A 21069-nucleotide genomic window follows, 5' to 3' on the forward strand; every position below is an offset into this window, starting at 1 on the left:
ACCTGAGCCAGGGAGTGGAGGCAGCAGGTGTGGGGCAGAGGAAGAGGGAGATCCTCAAGCAGATTCCCTGTTGAGCATGGAGCCTAACATAGGGCTAGATCCGCAGGTCCCCAGATCATGACCTGAGCCGAAACCAAGAGTCGCCAGGCACCTTGGCCCTCAAATTTATTAAAGCCCACCCAGGAGGCACCTGGGTGGTGCAGTCAGTTAAGGGATCTCAGGGTTGTGCTTAAGACTATCTCTCTGTCTCCCTTTGCCTCTTTTTCTCTCTAAAATAAATAAATATATCTTTTTTAAAAAAAGTGATGGCCTTTAGTACACAGGATAGTTGAAGCTGTAGGATTAGTTTATTCTGTTTCATTTTTAGTGCAGATTGCATGTCCCAGTAAATTGTTTTCAGGGCTCACTGTTAGGCTGAGACCCGTAGTGATTCCCTAGAGGACATAGGGTGAGCAAGTGTAAAGATAGATGGGTGAAGGAGGAGCATGAGCAGAAGAAAGACATACACAAAACACACAGGGTCTTGGCAGCATTGTCCTCACACGTTAGTGACATTTGTTTCTGGACAACATCACTTTTCTGGGAGCCAGGTCACCTAAACCCAGCACAGCCACTCCTGGGCTTCTCCTGACTTTTCTCATCTGTGAGAGAGAGGGATGCCTGCCATCCCCACCCACAAGATGCTGAAACTATACACTGTCCTACCAAAGAGCCTGCTTGTGCACTTGGGGAAATCAGTTCCTTTTGAAGTTTTCTAAGTACTAAGGGAGCACTTTCTTGTATTTTTTTTTATCCTATAAAAATAGCAAAGAGGGGTGATCAAAGAAGGCTGTGTTGAGTGGATGAAGCATTGGCCTGTGCCATTGCAGATTTAGGTGGCTTCCCCAGCTGTGGGAACAGACTGGTTCAACTACAGACTGGTTCAACTTCCAGATTCTCAGCTTCTTCATCCATAAAATAAGTGGACCTATGGCTGTCGTCAGAGTGGTCATGAGGATGAAAGTCAGTGGTGGGCAGCCCGTGGTGCAGCGGTTTGGCGCCGCCTGCAGCCTGGAGTGTGATCCTGGAGACCTGGGATTGAGTCCCACATCTGGCTCCCTGCATGGAGCCTGCTTCTCCCTCTCCCTCTGCCTGTGTCTCTGCCTTTCTCTCTGTGTCTATGAATAAATAAATAAATATTTTTTTAAAAAGGGAACTTACACATAAAAAACGAAAAAAAGAAAGTGGTAAAATGAAAGATGGGAGCAGCAAAGTACTAGGCCACTGTCAGGTGGGGTGATGCTGCTAGTAAAAGAGTGCAGAGTGAGCGACAAAGAAAATACTTGTCTTTGGAGCCAGCTGCTATGTTGTGATCTTTTAAAAGTAACCCCAGTGGAACTTCCTGAAATCAATTAATTTCTACTACCTAGAGTGTGGATTAGACATTGCATAGAGAAACTGCACTATTCAAAACGTTGAATAAAGAAGTCTGGTTAATGTAGCATTCTCTTGTGAAAGCCTCCCTTGTGTTTCTTGGAAGTGCATTCCTGTTGCAGCTTGTTGCTGGCGGTTGGTCGTATCCAGGCCAAAGTAACTAAGTCCAGAGATCAGTCAATGGTGGGCACTAAGTCTCAGTTTGCTTATCAGCTATTGGTCTATGACATTTTTCAATTAGAAGTCAATTTATTTTTCTAGGAAGTCTTAAACTTCTTAAAAGTTAAGTTCATGTGGTTTTTCCAAGCGTGTCTCTGTTAGAGTGAAGTGGCTGGGGTGGGGTACACTCCAGTCGATTCGAGGATGAAAGATGGGGGATGCCTGGGTTGGTCAGCAGTTGAACACCTGACTTTGGCTCAGGGATCGAGTCCCACATAGGGCTCCTTGCATGGAGCCTGCTTCTCCCTCTGCCTGTATCTCTGCCTCTCTGTGTGTGTGTGTGTGTGTGTGTGTCTTTCATGATTAATAATAAAAGCTTTTAAGAAAAAGATCAAAGATGGGATGAACTCAGCATGCTGTGAGAAAGTAATGGTGCTAATTGTCTTACTGCAAGGCAGTGAGCAGAAGAGCTGTACGTGGTGGCATCCATGCTCACTGCCAGTTGCAACCAGGACAGCATTGAGTTTCATGGTCTAGAGACAGGTCTTTCTTGGCTCAGCTGTGAATGCTTTGGGAACATTCAAAGGAAATGTTCAAGGAAAGGGGATTAGTGGACATGAACAGGACCCTTTAGTAGAAAGGTTGAGACTGATTGATTGGGTTAGCATCTTTATTAAACATAATAGATTAACCAGCCCAGGATGAGGTTGTCAGGTCAGTTCTCTGTGATGGTAGATTCTGTAGGCTTTCTATGCTGTTTAATAAGCTATATAAAGAACTAAAGAAGGTGAAAAGCTAATTCCTAGGGTTCTTGAAAAGGCAGCTGAAATAGGCCACAGCCATAAATTCCCTGACATCAGTTCCTTGCACATAGGCCTTTACATAGAGAGTTCCTCACAATGTGGAAGCTGGAGTCTTTTTGTAAACTGTCATATTTTGAGCTGTGAAGTGAGAGGATGTGGCCAGGTGGAGGGGGTAACTGGGGAGGTCTGCAGGCTACAGAAGCCACTCACCTGGATATATATCTGTCCCTATCTAAAGTCTGATCACCTGGCTCCAATTCAGAATGCTGCCTCTTCCAGACACATTAAATTGTTGAGCATATTGGCAGACAATTCCTTTATTCCCCCAACAAATGAATGAGATGCTAACCTCTAGAATAAATGTTGATACTTTGCTTACTAAGAAAAATCTTTTGGCTTATTTCCTAAAATCTTGCTAACTTGAGAATCAGAGAAGGCATAGGGGAACTATTTCCTGGAGTTGATTTGACTTGAGGATTCTGTCTTCAACTAATAAAAATATAAAAGACTGATTGTAAAATGTATTAATTTAGAATCAGAAATCTAACGATAAAGTGAACCAAATGTGTCAGCTTGCCCTGGGGTCTTTCCTCCCTGTAGGCAAGTTATGTGGGAATCAAGATTATGAGAAAGCTTCTTGAGGAGAAGCATGGCACAAGAAGTTAATGGATGACTCAAAGTCCAGGAGTTTATTCATTATCCACAAGAAACATTTCTTATGTCCTCATTTCTGGCCCTGGAATCCTGGGGCAGTTCTGCTGGATGCCTCTGACTGAGTGCACACAGGCTGCATGCAGTCAAGGTACTGACCAGAGCTGTGGTCACCTCCAGACTCAATTTGGGGGGACCCACTTCCAAGTTAACTCACATGGCTGTTGGCAGAGACATCAGTTCCTTGCACATGGGCCTTTACATAGAGAGTTCCTCACAATGTGGAAGCTGGAGTCTTTTTGTAAACTAATTTCACCTATGGCTTTTACTGTAAGTAGCCTCTTTAGGAGTGAGTCATCAGGTCCACCCTAGACTCACGGAGAGGAGCTTACACGAGAGAATTAGTACCAGGATGGTGGGGGTCATTCAGGGCTATGTTTGAGGCTGCCTGTGGTGAGTGGCGTCTAGCTATAGTGATAGATCTGCCCCAAGGTAGAAAGTGTTTCTGGGGGGACCGTGGGCTCCTGTCAGTAGGGTTTTCTGTATTGGGCTAAATGCAAAAATTATGTGTGAATTTTTTAACATTTTCTAGAGAAAGAGTGAATTGTAATGAACATGAAAGGTTTAACAATTACTGGTCTAAGTAGACTTTGGCCTTTTTGTTCAGTCTTGGTTCAACAATATACCAGAGGACTTTACATGTGGCCACTTTGTAAAGGGACCAATCACACTGTACACTTGACAGCATCATGCGCCAGGGCCAATGTCACTACAGAGCAGCTGAAGTTCCTGATGGCCCTGAAGCATTCTGGGGTAAGGGAGTCAGCATTCAGTTATGTTTGCCATTTCTACTTCCTTAGGACTGGAAGTTACTAGTCCATTTTAGAAACATTTCTATCCAATGTGAATGAAGAGATATACAAAGTTATCAGTATGTTTAAAAGTTGATACTCTTTTGGGGAAAAGTTACATGGAATGCATCATCCCCAGAAACACCTGAAAAATGAGACATTTTTTCTTTTATACATGTGATTCTTCGGTGACTGGTCACTGTGATAATCACACTTTCTCCTTTTTAGATACGAAGAAAACTTTGCAGGCTCTCTGTTTTAAATGGTTGTTAACTCACTGCCGCCACCCCATATTCATTAGGATACTTTTTCCTTTAGATAGTGCTGTAACTGGATTTGATTTTTTTTTTTTTCGAAAGCTTCCCCCCCCGTTTTGTCTTCAAATATGTTTTTAATCACTGTAATCAATTGAGCAATGAGGAAGTTATTGAAGAATATTTGGGGTTAAGAAGCTGAAGACTGAACTAAGTGTGACTTCTTGCCCCTCAGGGCCTGTTGGAGTCCTCTATGGAGAAGGCCCCCGTGTCTGTGGCCTGTGAAGGGGAGAGCCCCCTGGATGGCATCTGCCTCAGTGAATCAGATAAGACAGCCGTGCTCACACTCATAAGAGAAGAGGTAAAGGCCTTGGTGTTCTGTCTGCTTAGCACTCCATTTCTTTGTAAAGCCCACGCGCCAACAGGGAGATTCCATCTCTGTTGGGCTTAAGTTATTCCTGGCTGGAAGTTCTTATTTCCTGTAGCTTGTGTAGCTCGTATAAAGGCTCCCTGTAAAACTCACATTGGTGCTAGAGTCCCGACTTTCTGGTGTCCTAGGGAAAAAGTTAACACTTTTTTATCTTTCAGCCTTGAAGTTTTTTAAATATCAAATTCTGCCAACTCTTCCCACGTATGTGACTGAATCAGTGCCTTCATTTAGCAGGAGATATGTGTTCACGCTTACAAATGTCTTAAATTCTACGCTTGCAATAATATAAAATTGTTTCCCACCTTTATCCATTCTCTAACCGTCAACTCTTAAATTCCTTTACTACGTCTCTTAAACAGTCTCTGCTCAAAATCGCTTACTACTAGGCCTTTATTGGGTGATCAGAAAATACAGAAGATGCCGTCACGTGCTATTAATCAGTTACCATCCATTCCCATTATATTTCTATGCTGTATTTTATGTGTTTGGTTTGTGTGTTTCTTGATGGTTCCATCTTTTTTTCTCTTAAAAAGGGAATTTCCTTACTGTAGCAATGTTATTATAATATCATGAGAGTAGATAAGAACCTCAGATATATAAATAAAATCTTTAAAAAAAAAAAAAAAGGGCAGCCCTGGTGGCGCAGCGATTTGGCGCCGCCTGCAGCCAAGGGCGTGATCCTGGAGACCCTGGATCGAGTCCCGCATCAGGCTCCCTGCATGGTGCCTGCTTCTCCCTCTGCCTGTGTCTCTGCCTCTCTCTCTCTAGCTGTGTCTCTATGAATAAATAAATAAAATCTTAAAAAAAAGAAAAAAGAACCTCAGATATAGTCTTTTAAAGCTTAAAAAATAGCATTAGATTGATAATGATGGATGTCACCTGGTTCCATTGTCAGAACTGAGGAGCAGTGGCGAGGATGCCTGCCTGTCCCTGTCAGTGAGGAAAATGACATCTTCTTCCTCCCAAGAGTAAAACTATCAGATGTCTGCCTAATAGAGTAGAGCAAAAATGTGCCTCGTCACCTGAAGCAGACGGTCTGGCTGCTAGGTTCTTTTTCCTTTCCTTTCCTTTTTTTTTTTAAGATTTTATTTATTCATGAGAGACACAGAAAGAGAGAGAGGCAGAGACACAGGCAGAGGGAGAAGCAGGCTCCCTGCAAGGAGCCTGATGCAGGACTTGATCCCAGGACCCCAGGATCATGCCCTGAGCCAAAGGCAGACATCCAATCACTGAGCCATATAGGTGTCCTTGGCTGCTAGGTTCTTGATTCTATTCTGATTAAAGGCATCAAAATAAAGAATGTACCAATTAGAGAGAAGTATAATAAAAGGATGTCCCTCTAAGCTCTGTCAAGGCACATGGAGTTTGAGGTAATGAGTTTATAGTATTTCTTTCCAGTTAGTAAGGCCATCCCAGATAGGGATATGGGTTCTGGTCTGATGAGCAAGCCTTCTGGCTGGAGGCTTAGAACTCTGAGCCCTAGTTGTGACTCCATTCTTACCAAGCAATCAGAAATCTCTATAGAAGGAGAATGTGCTGGTCACACTAATGCTTCATTTCATATCCTAAAATTACTACTTTGGTTAGGGTGAGTCTCTTCTAGGCTGATAGCTCTTCTTTTGGTGTCCTATCCCAGTCATGGTTTTGGGCCTGCAGAGCTGAGAGCCAGACCCTGGGCCCGGGTAAAATTTACAGGGATTGTGATTATCACTTTGAATTTTCCTGGGAGATGTTCTGTTTGCCTCTGTTTCGGTGGTTACATTTCCACCATCCTATGTGGCAGAGAGCACATTTTTCCAAATGCTTGTGAGCATTATATGTAGATTTTGAGGCTTTATATTCCTATTGTAGCTTAAATGTCTTGGGATTGACCTAGTTATGTGTTTTCAGTTTCCAATCTTAAATTCAAACTGTGATAGATTCAGTAGGTAAAACCACACTTTATCTCTATTATAATTTAGATAATCACTAAGGAAATTGAAGCAAATGAATGGAAGAAAAAATACGAAGAAACCCGACAAGAAGTTTTGGAGATGAGGTTAGATGGGAGGTTTGGGTTGGAGACTTTTATGCATTATTATACTTTATATAAATGTAGTGATGAAAGTATTTGCATACCACAAAACCAACTGTTGAGAACTTGAGGGCATTGGTATTTGCACCTTAATATGTGATTGACAGTGTCTTTTCATGAGTGTTGTTGACCAGTTACTCAAATGCCGTAGCTTTTTGTGGGTTGTTGAGAACATTACAAATAAGCAGAACTCGCATAATTCTTAATCTTTTGAAGAGACATCAATTTGTGCAAAAAAAAAAAATCCATTTAAACTACAGAATAATAAGATTTATTGACATATAAAGTCAGTAGTCATAGTACTTTTCTAAAATCAATTATGCATGATGGCTTCAAATTTCATGACCACCAAATAGATTATAAAAAGCATGTTAATAGGAAACAAAATCAACTGACCTAAAATTGAAATCTTTTTCTTTTTGCTGCTCATTCCCTAGAAAGGGGAGTTCAAAGCTGTGAAATAACTAAAGATAGCATCTAAGAAGAAAAAAGCATAATTTATATACTTGTTCGGTCAGCTCTTGAATGATTAAGAAACATTTTAAATATGTTCACTCTAATTTGTAGCTCTTGTATTACTTGCTTTTTGAGCATCTGCTGGGCGTGAGGTTCCGTGCTGGATGTGGCAGAGAGGAAGCAACAACCCCCTAGCTTACAGTAGCCGCCAGAAGAAACCTGGATCCAAGTAATGGGCACCACCACTGAGGGGCAGGGAAGCCCTCACTTCTCGCTGGGGGTCCCAGGGAAGAGCACTCTTCTTATTTGGACAGGGTCAGGGAAACTCCATTGCACTTTGCCCAAAAAGAAAGATTAACATGACAGGGTGATCTTTAAAGTCTTTGAATAACTGAAATGCTTTTGGAACTACGACAGTTAAATAAAACTTAAAAATAAAACTTAAAAATAAAATAAAACTGAATCAGAGGGCAGAAACTGCCCAAAAGTGTGGATTGGGGCCAGGAAGGCCTGAACTTCTGAACAGATCGGGCTTCTTAGGAAGAACCCCAAGAATTTCATTCACTTATTTTGTGAAAGATTGATTTGTCCAGGCAGAATGAGGTCATTTACATGAGGTGCAAAGAAAAAGTGAAGTCAGTTTCTATAATGAAAGGCTTGTTAAACATAAAATCTTCAGAAAAACCTTTTTGAACATTAACAAATCTCACATTAATATAAAAAAGACCCAAACAGATAACTGGATTACATAAATTTGTTCATTTGAACATCATCGTTCAAATATTCATCAGACATTATATACCACACTCAGATGTTCTTTTGTTAATGTGTTTAATTGTTTGGGGCAGCATTTCTCCAACTTCCGTGGAAAATTCTCTTCCAATAATATATATATATATATTTTTTTAAAGGAAAATTGTGGCTGAATATGAAAAGACCATTGCCCAAATGATTGGTAAGGACAATTTTTTAAAAGATTTTATTTGCTTATTTGAGAGAAAGAGAGCAAACGAGCAAGGGGAGGGGCAAAGGGAGAGAAAGAATTTCAAGCAGGCTCTGAGCTGAGCAGGGAGTCCAGTTTGGGGCTTTATCTCACAACCTTGAGATCATGACCTGAGCTGAAACCAAGAGGCAGATGCTTAGCCAGTGGAGCCACCCAGGCGCCCCTGGACTTTTTTTTTCCTCTGGTGTGAACCATAGGTTCCATAGATGATTTAAAAAAAAAAAAGGCTTTATTTATTTATTTGATACAGGGAAAGATGGAGCACGCATGAACGTGGGGAGGGGAAGAAGGAGAGAGATAAGCAGGCTCCTCGATGAGCAGGGAACCCAACGTGGGGCTTATCCAGGACCTTGGGATCATGACCTGAGCCCAAGGCAGACGCTTAACCAACTGAGCCACCCAGGTGCCCTGGTTCCATAGATGATTTTCAAATCAGAATACAGGCTTCCATTTGTCCATCACTTAGATCCAGTTGATTCTCACTGTTTGCAGTGGCTCTGTTCTACAAAGTTGCCACAAACACTGAATTAGCCACAGATGGAAATGCTACTGAGCCATTGCTTTAGGGGAAATACAGAGTGACAGGCCTGCAGGCCTCTGGTCACATATTTGTCAATACATAACCTTGTCTTTTTTTTTTTTTTTTTTTACATAACCTTGTCTTATGTATGTTTTTGTTTAAAGACATCCTATGTAATGTTGATTCATTAACATCGAGCTCATGGCCCCCAGTGCCAAAGTTGATGCCCGAATGAAGATTATCTGATGAAGGCATTTTCACCATAAGGCCCATCACAGCCTTCTCAGACTTGGAAGTACTAGCAGTACTCAGCACTATACTTAGACCATTTTATTTATTTATTTATTTATTTATTTATTTATTTATAAATTTTTTTTTATTTATTTATGACAGTCACACACACACAGAGAGAGAGATAGAGAGAGAGGCAGAGACACAGGCAGAGGGAGAAGCAGGCTCCATGCACCGGGAGCCCGACGTGGGATTCAATCCCGGGTCTCCAGGATCGCGCCCTGGGCCAAAGGCAGGCGCCAAACCGCTGGGCCACCCAGGGATCCCTACTTAGACCATTTTAAACAGCAAAATCATCAACAGAAAGCACAAAAATGCAGAAATCACGATACTACAAGAAGGCAGAGTGTTGCCCTGTTCAACCTTAGCTGGAAAATGTGCATATCAAGTGACTCACATTTTTTGCCACTTGGCGGACAGTTGGGAATGCACCACAGTATTGATTTTGGGTTTACAAATAAATGTTAGCAAGTAGATGAATTCACAAATACACAGTCTGCAGATAATAAGGATCAGCTGTAGTTAGGTTCATTTTAGAGGCTAGCAAAGGCTTGAATTCTGTGATAAGCCTTCCACCTGACACCCAGAGTGTTGATGGCCTCAGCATATCATTAGTATCCCCTGGGTGCAGTGTCCTTACTGTGCTGTGAGTGTACTTTTCCCTGTATCAGGTGCACTGGTACCTTTTATGAAACGATAGGAGTTGGTTCTCCTGCATTGAATTTAGAAATAACTGTAACCAATATCATCAGGACTGACTGCCTAAGTGTCTCTCTATTAAAGTGCTGAAATCATGCTTTCTGCAGTCCACATCACCTCATGCCTTACCAGTGTAGGGCCCTTGCCAAAGCTGTTCCTCTGCTGGAGCGTTCTCCTCCTGGGTAGCTGCATGGCTACTGCCCTCAGCTCCTTTACATCCCTCTTCAAATCTTTTCTCTCAGAGAGACCACTCTATGTAAAAAAGGAAGCCTGCCCTTCTTGGTCTGCTTGGGTTTTTCCCCATCACTTGTCTCCATCTGGATCCCCCACTAACGTAAATTCTTAGGAGGAACTTTGTTATGTGCACTGCTGGGTCCACTCCACCAAGAATACAGGTTAGCTCACAGAGGGCAGCTGATAACCATCTGCTTTATGAATACGCCATTACTTTTTGTTGTGGTTCACAGAAGATGAACAGAGGACAAGTATGACCTCTCAGAAAAGCTTCCAACAACTGACCATGGAGAAGGAGCAGGCCCTGGCTGACCTTAATTCTGTGGAAAGGTCCCTTTCTGATCTCTTCAGGAGATATGAGAACCTGAAAGGCGTTCTGGAAGGGTTCAAGAAGGTAGCATGTCCTTTTCTCTCCTTGGTAGTGTATTTTCTTGGTAATGGATCTTTAAACATATATGCCAGAGGTATGGGTGCCCTCCTAAAATAGGGGGTTGGAACTGAGATACCACTGGCCTCGGTTTTCTTTACCTTTTTCTCTTTCTGCAGTTGTTCAGGCATCTGGCCCACCAGGTGGTGTGTCTTGGTCATTGCCCTCCTGGGTCAGGCCACAGCCAGCGTGTGGCATGGAGCATAAGAGGTGTGAAACCCTCAGACCTTAGGAGAATTCTAGAAATTGTTTTGATAATTCACCAATTTAACTTAATAATAGTAAAGGAAACATTTAGCACTGAAAAATTCAGGCTACATTAGTGTTTCAAATTTAGATATAAGTGGGCATATTGGTTCACCTTAGTTGCACACCATCAGTAGGACACATTTATAGTGTGAACATTCTCTTTTTTTCATAGTAAAATAAAAATGAGAATGGCCAATTTACCTAAAATGAGACCCAGATTGCCATTTACTTTTGAATTTTTTTTCTTAAGATTTCTTTTTTAAGTATTCTTTACACCCAACGTGAGACTTGAACTCACAACCCTAAGGTCAAGAGTCACGCTCTACCGACTGAGCCAGCCAGGCACCCCTGCCATTGACTTTTGAATCATAGCCTCCCTAAACTGTGGGTGTATTGGTATAACTGAACCTTACTGTGTTTTGAAAATTTATACATGAAGAAATTATCTAGAATTTCTTCAGTAAGAATTATTTGTGCCTGTTTTGAATTATCATGGAGTATAACTTAAAGGCATCTGAATTAATTAGGTTTTCTCATTTAAAAAAATGAAAAAAAAATGAAAACTCTGGTACACCGTTTGTCACTAATAGAAGAAAAATGACCAGTTTCTTTTATTTTTAAATTGTCACTTTGGAACAGAATGAAGAAGCCTTGAAAAAATGTGCTCAGGATTACTTAGCCAGAGTTAAACAAGAGGAACAGCGATACCAGGCTCTGAAGATACATGCAGAAGAAAAACTAGACAAGTGAGAGCTCGCCATAGGATCTATTTCACAGTCCTTGATGTGGTGGGAAGATTGAAAAAGGCCAAAAAACCTTCAACCTTGTTTGGCAACTCCAGGGGGGGGGGTGTTTATTATTTAAATTTTGAATAGGTAGAATCTTCACATGGTTCAAACATTAAAAAGAAGAAAAAGATACATCTCTCCCCCCCTTCCATTCCGCGCCCCCCCCCCCCCCCCCCGCCACCTTCCTCACCCCCCCACCCCCCCGTAATTGGCCATTGGTTCCTCCAGTCCTTACAGATTACTCTTTCCCCTTCTCCCCCTTCCCCAGCTTTATGGAGATATAATTAACACATAACATTGTGCAAGTTTAAGGTACAACCTGTTGATTTGCTGTATTTATATATCACACAGCAATGGCCTTAACCAACACCTCTATCATACCACGTGATTCCCGGTTTTTTTTAATGTGAGACTCTCCCTTTGTCATGCAGATGACAGCATACCTAACTTTTCTCATTTAGCTGTGTAATTTAACTAGTCACCTCTCCTATGGGACACTCAGGTTATTTATCACCCACTACAAACAGGGCTGCAGTAAGGAGCCCTGGATGGTTATCATTTGGTGTGCATGTGAGTTATCTGTATGCAGGAAAAGGAATTGTGCTCAGCCAAAGAATAATATGAATTTGTAATTATGATAAATATTGTCAAATTGCCCTCCTTCAACGTTTATCAGTGTATCCCTACATGAAGTATGAGAGCTTCTTTTCTCCCTACAGCTTGGCCAACAGATCAAATTTTTAGTTTTCTACAAAAACAATAGATAAAGGTGGTATTTCACTTTAGTTAGGGTTTTCTTTTTTTTTTTTTTTTTGGGTTTTCTCTTTTCTTTTCTTTTCTTTTCTTTTCTTTTCTTTTCTTTTCTTTTCTTTTTTTTAAAGATTTTATTTATTTATTCATGAGAGACAGAGAGAGGGAAAGAGGCAGAGACACAGGCAGAGGGAGCAGCAGGCTCCATGCAGGGAGCCCGATGTGGGACTTGATCCCAGGACTCCAGGATCATGCCTGAGCCTAAGGCAGACGCTCAAATGCTGAGCGTTTTCTTTTTTGATAAACCTAATAGAACATTTTTATTCAAAGTAGTTTTGATTGTGTTTATCTTACTAGTAAAATTGAACATATTTTAGCAACTGTCTATAGGCATACTTGCTTTACCATGAATCACTGTATTCTTTGCCTGGTTTTCTATTGTCAGTTTATATATTATATATAAAAATATATTATCATATTTATGTGCTAGCCCCTTTGTGATATGAGTTGTGAGTTATTTTTCTAGTTTATCTTTTGGTTTCTAGAGTTTTTTCATATATAAGAATTTTTATATAGTGAAATTTTTTTATTTAAAGATTTTATTTATTTATTCATGAGAGTCACAGAGAGAGACAGAAACACACAGGCAAAGGGAGAAGCAGGCTCCTCGCAGGAAGCCCAATGTGGGACTCAATCCCAGGACCCCAGGATCACGCCCTGAGCCAAAGGCAGACGCTCAACCGCTAAGCCACCCAGGCATCCCACAGTCATTTTTTTTTTACTCAGTATTTGCTGTTGTGGTAACAAAACTCTTCTCTGGGCTGAATTTAAAATGTTCTCCCATGTTTTCCTTCTGGTACTTTTTTGGCTTTTTTTTTTTTTTTTTTTTTTTTAATTAACTCTTAAATCCAGCACATTTGGAATTTATCCTGAGGAATGGTCTGAAGAATGCTTCCAACTTTATTTTTTTAACTAAAAAGTAATACCTACTTGTACATTTTGCTATCTCCATATTTGTAAAACATTTCAAGTTCCCTTCTCTCATTCTCACTCCCAGAGGTACTGCTATCAAAGGTTTATTGTGAATCCTTCCAGATTTTTCTTTGTGCCTTTACAGATACTACCCAGAATGGCTTCAGACTTTTTTTTTTTTTTTGCATAATTTCAGAGTCATAAAATACAAATTTCCTTTTTCATTTAGTAGTATATCATCATGGCCATTTTCCATGTCGAAGCAAATGGTTGCTCAGTCTAGTTATTTTTATTAGGTTGTAGGACTATTCCATTCCTTTATTATATATTATTCCATTTAGATAGTTTCATACTTTTTTCTGTTGTAAACAATGCTGCAGTGGACATCCTTGTGCACACAGTTGTGAAAAGTGGGAATATTGCTGAGGATATGTTACTTCAGGGGACTTGCTGGATCAGAAGATATATGCATTTTTATTTATTTATTTATTTTTACATATTTTTTTTAAATTGGAGTTCAATTTGCCAACATATAGTATAACACCCAGTGCTCATCCCATCAAGTGCCCCGTCACCCAGTCACCCCCAACCCCCACCCACCTCCCTTTCCACCACCCCTTGTTCGTTTCCCAGAGTTAGGAGTCTCTCATGTTCTGTCTCCCTTTCTGATATTTCCCACTCATTTTTTCTCCTTTCCCCTTTATTCCCTTTCACTATTTTTTATATTCCCCAAATGAATGAGACCATATAAGGTTTGTCCTTCTCCGTTTGAGTTATTTCACTCAGCATAATACCCTCCAGTCCCATGCACGTTGAAGCAAATAGTGGGTATTTGTCATTTCTGATGGCTGAGTAATATTCCATTGTATACATAAACCACATCTTCTTTATCCATTCATCTTTCGATGGACACCAAGGCTCCTTCCACAGTTTGGCTATTGTGGACATTGCTGCTATAAACATCGGAGAGATGTATGCATTTTAAATCATAATAGTTACAGCCATATCCCCTTCCACAGACAGTGCCAGTTTTCATTTCCCCATCAGCAGGTGATCCTGTCTGTTTCCTTGCATCTCGGCCATCATAGAATAAGATCATCCTGGTTAATATTTGCCAACCTGATAAATTTTAAAAGTTTATTATTTAAATTTGCATACCTTTGACTACTAATGGGTTTTTAGCATCCTTTCATCAATTAATTGGCTATTTATCAATTGCCATGTATAGTTTTAAAAATTTCTTTTGTATCTCGTTAATAAAGTCACTTTTTAGTTCTAGTGTCATAGATGTCAGTGGAGAGTGTCCTGACTATTTAGCTCTGTTAATCCCACAGATGACCCTGCCTGCTATTGTCCTAGGTTAAAAAAAAAAAATCTAAGATTGCTGTAGAAACTGTCATGTAAGTCCATTTTCTAGTGACATAGAAATTTCAATCTCACTATGGCCTATGAGGTTAATTCTACCACTGGTTTTTACCTTGGAAATTTCCTTAGCAGTTGTGTGCAAATTGAATATTTATAAATTTCAATTGAACAATTCAGGTCACCGATTTTTCTGTGATCATGTCATTTCCTTTAGTCTGTTTCACAAATGTCAGCGGTTAGTATCTTGACTCCTTAGCTCTGACTGGTGACTAACCATGTGCTTCTCGTCCCTTGATTCTGCAAACAAAACACCACGAACAGAGCCAATGAAGAAATTGCTCAGGTTCGAACAAAAGCAAAGGCTGAGAGCGCAGCTCTGCACGCTGGACTCCGGAAGGAGCAGATGAAGGTGGAGTCCTTGGAGAGAGCCCTTCAGCAGAAGGTACCCAGAGGGGTGTGGTGTGACCAGAGAGACACTTGGTCTTCTTCCTTGGCAGTGGCTAGCTTGTAGTGGATTCAGATGAGATAAGCCTTGTTTTTTTACCCAGACACTTTGATCCAGCTCCTCTGGGAATTGATTCAGGTGAACACAAACAAGGCAACCCCTTAATTCCCAAACATATGAATAGGAAACATCCCCAGGCAGGATGCAGAGGAAATTGCATTAAGTAAAGTTTAGGGGACCAGATACTTAGGCTCTGAGGCTACTTTTTTTTTTCTTTTTTCTTTTTTTTAAATTCTATTTACTTATTAGAGAGAATAAACAGTAGGAGGGGCAGAGGGAAGAAGAGAGAGAAGCAGACTCCCCATGAGCAGGAAGCCTGCCAGGGCTCAGTCCCAGGACCCCAACCTGAGCCGAAGGCAGATGTTTAACTGACTGAGCCACTCAGGTGCCCCTGTTTTTTATGTGATATATGAAGCCATCATGCCTCCTGATTGCAACTTTACCCTCCAAAGGACATTGGCAATGTCTGGAAGTATATTTAGTTGTCACAACTGGTAGATACTACTGGCATTTCATGGATACAGGCCAGAAATGCTACTGAACATCTAACAATGCACAGGATAGTCCCTATAACAAAGACTAACGCAGCCCAAAGTGGTTCCACGGTTGAGAAATTCTGGTGTAGGTAAATAAAAATCAGGTCCCTCTTTTGCACTACTCAGTGATTCTTGGACTTCATTTTTTTTGTGTGCCTCTAGTGGTTTTTCTTACTGCATCCATTCAGCTAGGGCAAGAGTGACTATCATGGGGTTTGCTAACCCCTAGGCAGTATTCCCTAGGATACTCAGACTGCAGAATCACAGATCAAGGGGCCAAGGGGCTGAGTGGGGCCTCAGATAACAAGCATCACAGGTAATTTCTATGATAAGAAAATTTACGAACAAGGTGCATAGGACCAGTGGTTACCCTCATCCCCTGACTCAACTGGAGCATGACTTGAACAGATGAACATTTTTCAGGGGAGAAGTTTCCCTTTCTTTAAAGAGCCCTGACATAGAAGAGTTTTGAACCATTGAGCTAGGATCTTGAGGCAGAGTGTAGCCAGTCTTGGAACTATTTAATTGTCACTGCCTGGATCTCAGGATGCAGAATGGCCTACATCACTATGCCATTTGTCTTTCAGAACCAAGAAATCGAGGAACTAACAAAAATCTGCGATGAGCTGATTGCGAAGCTGGGGAAAACTGACTGAGTTTCCGCCCTGGTAGCTCAGCAGGTCTGCATCTGGCTGCTTTTCTTGTAACCACAGTTATCTTGCCTTATCCAGGAATAATTGTCCCTTTGCAGAGAAAAAAAAAAAAAAAAAAACTTTAAAAAAGCACATGCCTACTGCTGCCTGTCCCGCTTTGCTGCCAACACCACAGCCCTAGAAGGAGCCCTAGAGCATCGCACAGTCCGGGAAGGAGTGACGTCTGAGAGCTGTCCACTGACAGGTTTGGTCAGACAGGCCGCCAAGTTTGGGGTTGTGAGTTCTCCATCTTTAGTCTATTTGTAAAAATCATCTTTTCTTTTCTAAGCAATTTGCATTTGGGATTTTGTGGCTACTATTTGGGATCATCTTCTGTCTACCACCTGTCTGAACTTTTTTGGTGACCTATTTATTTCATCTTTTAAATCTAGCATTCAACATTAATGGTTTTATTTGAGAGGGAAAATAACTTGGCCTCTTATTACTTCTAGTTTTTAAACAAGGAGGGACTCTGAGTGCCCATTTCTACACACACACACACACACACACACGTTTATATATGCTGCTGGGGGTTTTTTCTCTGAACCATAGTCAAATAAGAGCTTCTCCACAGAAGAGCATATTTCCATAAATGTAAAACCCTGTTTTGAAATAGAGTTGTGGCTCTGGATGCCAACCTCAGAATTTGGGGAATTGAAGGTGCAAAGACCGTAGAGTCAGGGGAAGACTTTTTGCCACAGTGTTTCGTTGCCCTGGTATTTGGACACTCCTAAGCCTTGACAGGTGTGCCCTTTGGGGTCAGGCCTCAGGCTGCATGAAGAGCAGTGCTAATGGGGCTCCCTCAAAGCCAGGGTTTGGCAAGTCTGTCCCAGAGCAGTTCAGTTTACTCTGCTTCTATTTGTTGCTAGAAAATCAATATTGACCCTTCATCATCTTTCTAATTGAAATATGCAAAGAAAATCTACTTGTAAAAGGTTTAGGCAGTCTCCTTTATTTAAAAGGTAACTGTAACCCCGATAGCAATTATAAGGTGGAGAAACAGTGTTTTTTGTTTTTTGTTTTTTACAAGTGTTATACATTGTTCTTTGGATTTTTTTTTTTCTTAAGGCAAAAAATCCTTTCAAACTTAGTAGACTTTTTGACAAAACGAGCTATAAAAATCATGTGAACCACCCCAAAAATCAGCACATTCTGCATAGTGTTAAACAAAGGGCGTTTGAATCCTGGAGGAGGAGAGTGCAGGGAGCAGAGCCACATTCACAATACCAAATTCCTTAGGCTCCTCTCCAAGTGATGAGGCTATTAACCCCAAGAGGGAAACTTTCCATGTAATTCTAGTGAAGTCCCTTCCATTTGGTAGGCAAAACCAAATCCATGCAGTGTTTGAACGCACTCTTTTGTCTTAATCTTACACCCTGAATGTCTTCATGGTGACATGCACTGTATTCAGTACGTGTACGTTTTTGTACCTTTCTTGTAAAACTTGCATGATCCAACTTCAGCAATGAATTGTGCCTAGTGGAGAACCTCTGTAGATCTTTAAAAATGCATTTTTCTTTAGCAGTGTACTATTTACATGGGTGCAATCTTTAGCCCCAGGGAGGTCCCTAGTGTCTTTTAAAGCTAGAAGTCATGTCTTACCAATATGTATTTATTGTAATTGGTGCTGAGGCTGTATTTTAAAGCCTACTGTCTTAATATTTTGTACAAAAAAGAACAATAGAAATGGTCTGTAGTTGGAGAAGTGACTTGACAATCATTTGGGCTTTGAAAGCAGTCAGTGTGGTTCAATGTGAGTGCTGTGCTACAGTCACAGTATCAATGAAGTACAAGTGTCTCCAGTTGGTGGAACTGATTTCTCTTGGTCCTCCACTACTAGGGAAATTAACTTTGCATTTTGCAGAAAGAAATGTTGCTATACCTTTTTTGCTGCTGTGTTTTAATGAGATATTCATGTTTATTTGTTTTATATCGATCTGTATTAAGCATGAAAGGCTTAGAGTGGTCTCCATTCTAAATCCATAGTCCTCCATTTAGGCTTCTTTGGTATATACAAAAAATAGCTGTGTGTTAAAACCAAGGTGACGACAATCCTTTCCTAGCACGCTGGTGGAAGAGACCCCCTAAGAAGACCCCAGTGAATGAGGTTGCTGCACAAGGACCATGAAAGGGCCCTGGTTAATTTGTGTTCACCACTGGCTTCTCAGCTATGGCCGTTATGAGGGAATGTGCTTCCTCCTCATTTAACAGACAGATATTCTCCAACAAGAATAAAAATGTAGCTTGTTCAGCTGGCAAATCAAGAGAATATCCTGGGCAGAAAGATGTATGTTTGTTTTTCTTTAAAAATAAGCAAAAGGAAAAAAAAAACTTCCAAAATTCTAAAGAGTAAGAATGTAGCCTGGAATTCTGCTTTTCATGGAGAGCCATGACAGGTCGGCAATACTAAGCCCTGTTAATAAGAGCGTGCAGGGGAGGTGAAAAGAAGATAGGTCTGGGTGCATTAGGTGATCGGTCTGCCTGAGACTCTGAACCCAGAGCCATTTCTTAAGTTTTTTTACTTTGCCAAAGTGTAGATAGATAGTCTTTATCTACAAGTATTTTAATGGGAAGATTCAGCATAAGACAGGCTGAACAGTTTGTCACTTGGTTGGCTGGGCGTTAAAGTCAGACCTCCTGAGATTTATTTGGAGAAACTCCTGGAAGCCAGTGACCTGCCCAAACCTTTTGTTCTTTAAAACTGTTCTGGAAATATTGAGAAGCCTAGTTTTCTCACGTGGTTTCTAGCTTCTTCAGACCCAGCCCAAATTAGGAAGTGCAGAAGCACATGATGGTGAAAAACTCTGAGGACCTGGCAGCCTTCCAGAATGATATGGAATCTAAGGGGAGATGTGCGTTTCATTCTGGAGGTTAGCTCAAGCTGAGTTTTCTCCAGCCAGTTACCCTTCCTTCCTGTCCCACACTTTGTGCAACCCTCACACCGAGACTTAGATCTTTATTAGACAGCCCTGAATTAGTGCTATTTATAAATGGGGGCTTCAAGTGCCCCGAACGTTCCTGGGCTGACCGAGCAGCCAAAGTGAAGCAGTCTTTTGAAATAAAGTCAGGTAACAGAAGGCTCGGCAGTGGCTCTACAGCTCAGAATACAGTTTTAAAGAGCAGGCATCGGTAAGCCTGGTATGCCATGCTTGGGGATGACTCAGGACGCTCTTTTTCGGTGGGGCAGAAGCTCCTAAGGTCCCTGTTTGTTTCCTCTGGTTCTGCACTACAACCAGTAGCCATCTCCTGAGTCATTCATAACTGTCCTTTTGTAGTCTCGTGACCTTGCAAGCTTGCTCTGGGACTCAAGTTTCTTACTTTATCCTCTGGTGGGGAAGAGAGAAACTAGTTGTTGAAAGAGTAAATGATTCAGGCAAAGGATTTTAAAGTAAAGATGTATATATTCTAAAGAATTTAAAAGATAACAGATTATTATTTGCTTATTAAAAAATAGACTATAGTCTGGGAATCCCAGAATGCCAAGCCAAAGGTCTAAGAAGTCATCTTCTTCAAAGATTTTAATAAAGTAGCATTTTGAGGAGACTTCTGTCCAAAAAAGGTTTGACTAGCCTCCAGATTCCAGTGGCTTTAGGAAAGCATGTATCATTCAAACCTCAAGTCTCCCGCATAGTGAAGGTAAAGGAATCAATACGGTAGATGCTTCTCTCTAAGGGTCTCCTCTGGAAGATGATGTCAGAGGCAGCATTTCCAGTGAAGACCCATGCCCGCGTGCCCAGAGCCAGCATCCTGGAGACTAAAGATTGCACTTTCCGTAGTTCTTCATCCAAATTGCAATCCCATTTCTGTGCCTCTTAGCATGCAGTTAGATTTGGACAAACAAGATTCCTAAGGAATGACTTTATTAACTATAATATGGTTACAGCTATTACATATATCTCTATATTCTGGTTATAGTTCTAATAGGAAGTGGTGCGTGTGACACTGGCCTGGGGCAAGTCCCTATTGCTCTTCAGCTCATTTGGAGGAGGCCGGGCACAGAGCCGAGGTGTGGCTTAAACCCTCCCCTGTACCCATTCTTCACTGTAGAGCTGTGAAGGTGTCACTTGTCCCCCTCTGCCTTTTAGTGGTATCTGAAATATACACAAAGAATGTCCTAGTCACACTGTTATCCGATGTTCTGTGAATAATTTCCACGTGGACATATACCAATTTGAACTCCGAAGCCACCCCCAGTCCAGGTACAGGGCAGCCTGCAGGTTACCCACCACACGCGCATCCTCTACATGGTCCTTGTCACCCAGTGCGACAGGGTCCAAGCATTCCTTTTAAACCTCAGAGGTAGCAGTAAACCTTTCAGTGTTGCTGTTAGCAAGTGTGTATTTGCCAATAGCTACCCATTTGTACTCACGTGCCAACAAATAAACATCAGCTGCACATCTGCTTCCGCTGTGTCCCTTCGGGTGCCGTGACATGTGTGAGGAGCCTCTCTTCTGTAGGAGCGAAGCTGCGTTGACTACTGCTGTCAGGATTGTGTTGTGTGGAATAATCATCTACATAAATTTTATATGCACAGTACTTTCCCTTTTATATGTCAGGTAAATATTTGTAAAAGTTATACTCACACAAATGAAATTATTATAATGATTACTAATATATTTTTTCCATGTTTCATTGCCTGAATAAAAACTGTTTACCACTGTTAGATCTGGGTGTGTGAATGTTTTTCCCCCTGGTTAGAAGTCATCTTATCCCTAAGTGTGAAAATTTATGACAGCCTTGCTTTTAAGAGCTCCATATTTCAGTCTAAAAATAGAACAGATGACATTTTCACTACACTCATTTTGTGAAATTTTATGCATTTGGTTGGGTGCATAATTAAAACAAACAAACTTTGGAATTCAGACCTTGCCATATAAATTTCCATGCCTTCGCATCTGTGCAAACAGAGTTTTTAATTGCATGCTTTTTGGTTTTGCTTAGAGCCGG

General features: G+C 41.1%; 1 protein-coding gene across 21 annotated transcripts in view; it reads left to right on the forward strand.

The window, feature by feature from the left end:
• TACC1 (transforming acidic coiled-coil containing protein 1) overlaps positions 1-20785 on the forward strand; it is a 120195-nt gene extending 99410 nt beyond the window's left edge. For all 21 annotated transcript variants that reach the window (XM_072776502.1, XM_072776515.1, XM_072776516.1 and 18 more), the window contains 7 exons: positions 4367-4492; positions 6523-6599; positions 8003-8046; positions 10072-10232; positions 11154-11260; positions 14711-14831; positions 16018-20785. In XM_072776502.1, coding sequence (XP_072632603.1) covers positions 4367-4492; positions 6523-6599; positions 8003-8046; positions 10072-10232; positions 11154-11260; positions 14711-14831; positions 16018-16086 — 705 coding nt within the window. In that variant the 3' untranslated portion in view covers positions 16087-20785. The remainder of the gene's footprint in view (positions 1-4366; positions 4493-6522; positions 6600-8002; positions 8047-10071; positions 10233-11153; positions 11261-14710; positions 14832-16017) is intronic.
• Positions 20786-21069: the final 284 nt, after the last annotated feature.

The sequence above is a fragment of the Canis lupus genome, chromosome 15 (assembly GCF_048164855.1).
Source record: "Canis lupus baileyi chromosome 15, mCanLup2.hap1, whole genome shotgun sequence".
NCBI lineage: Eukaryota > Metazoa > Chordata > Mammalia > Carnivora > Canidae > Canis > Canis lupus.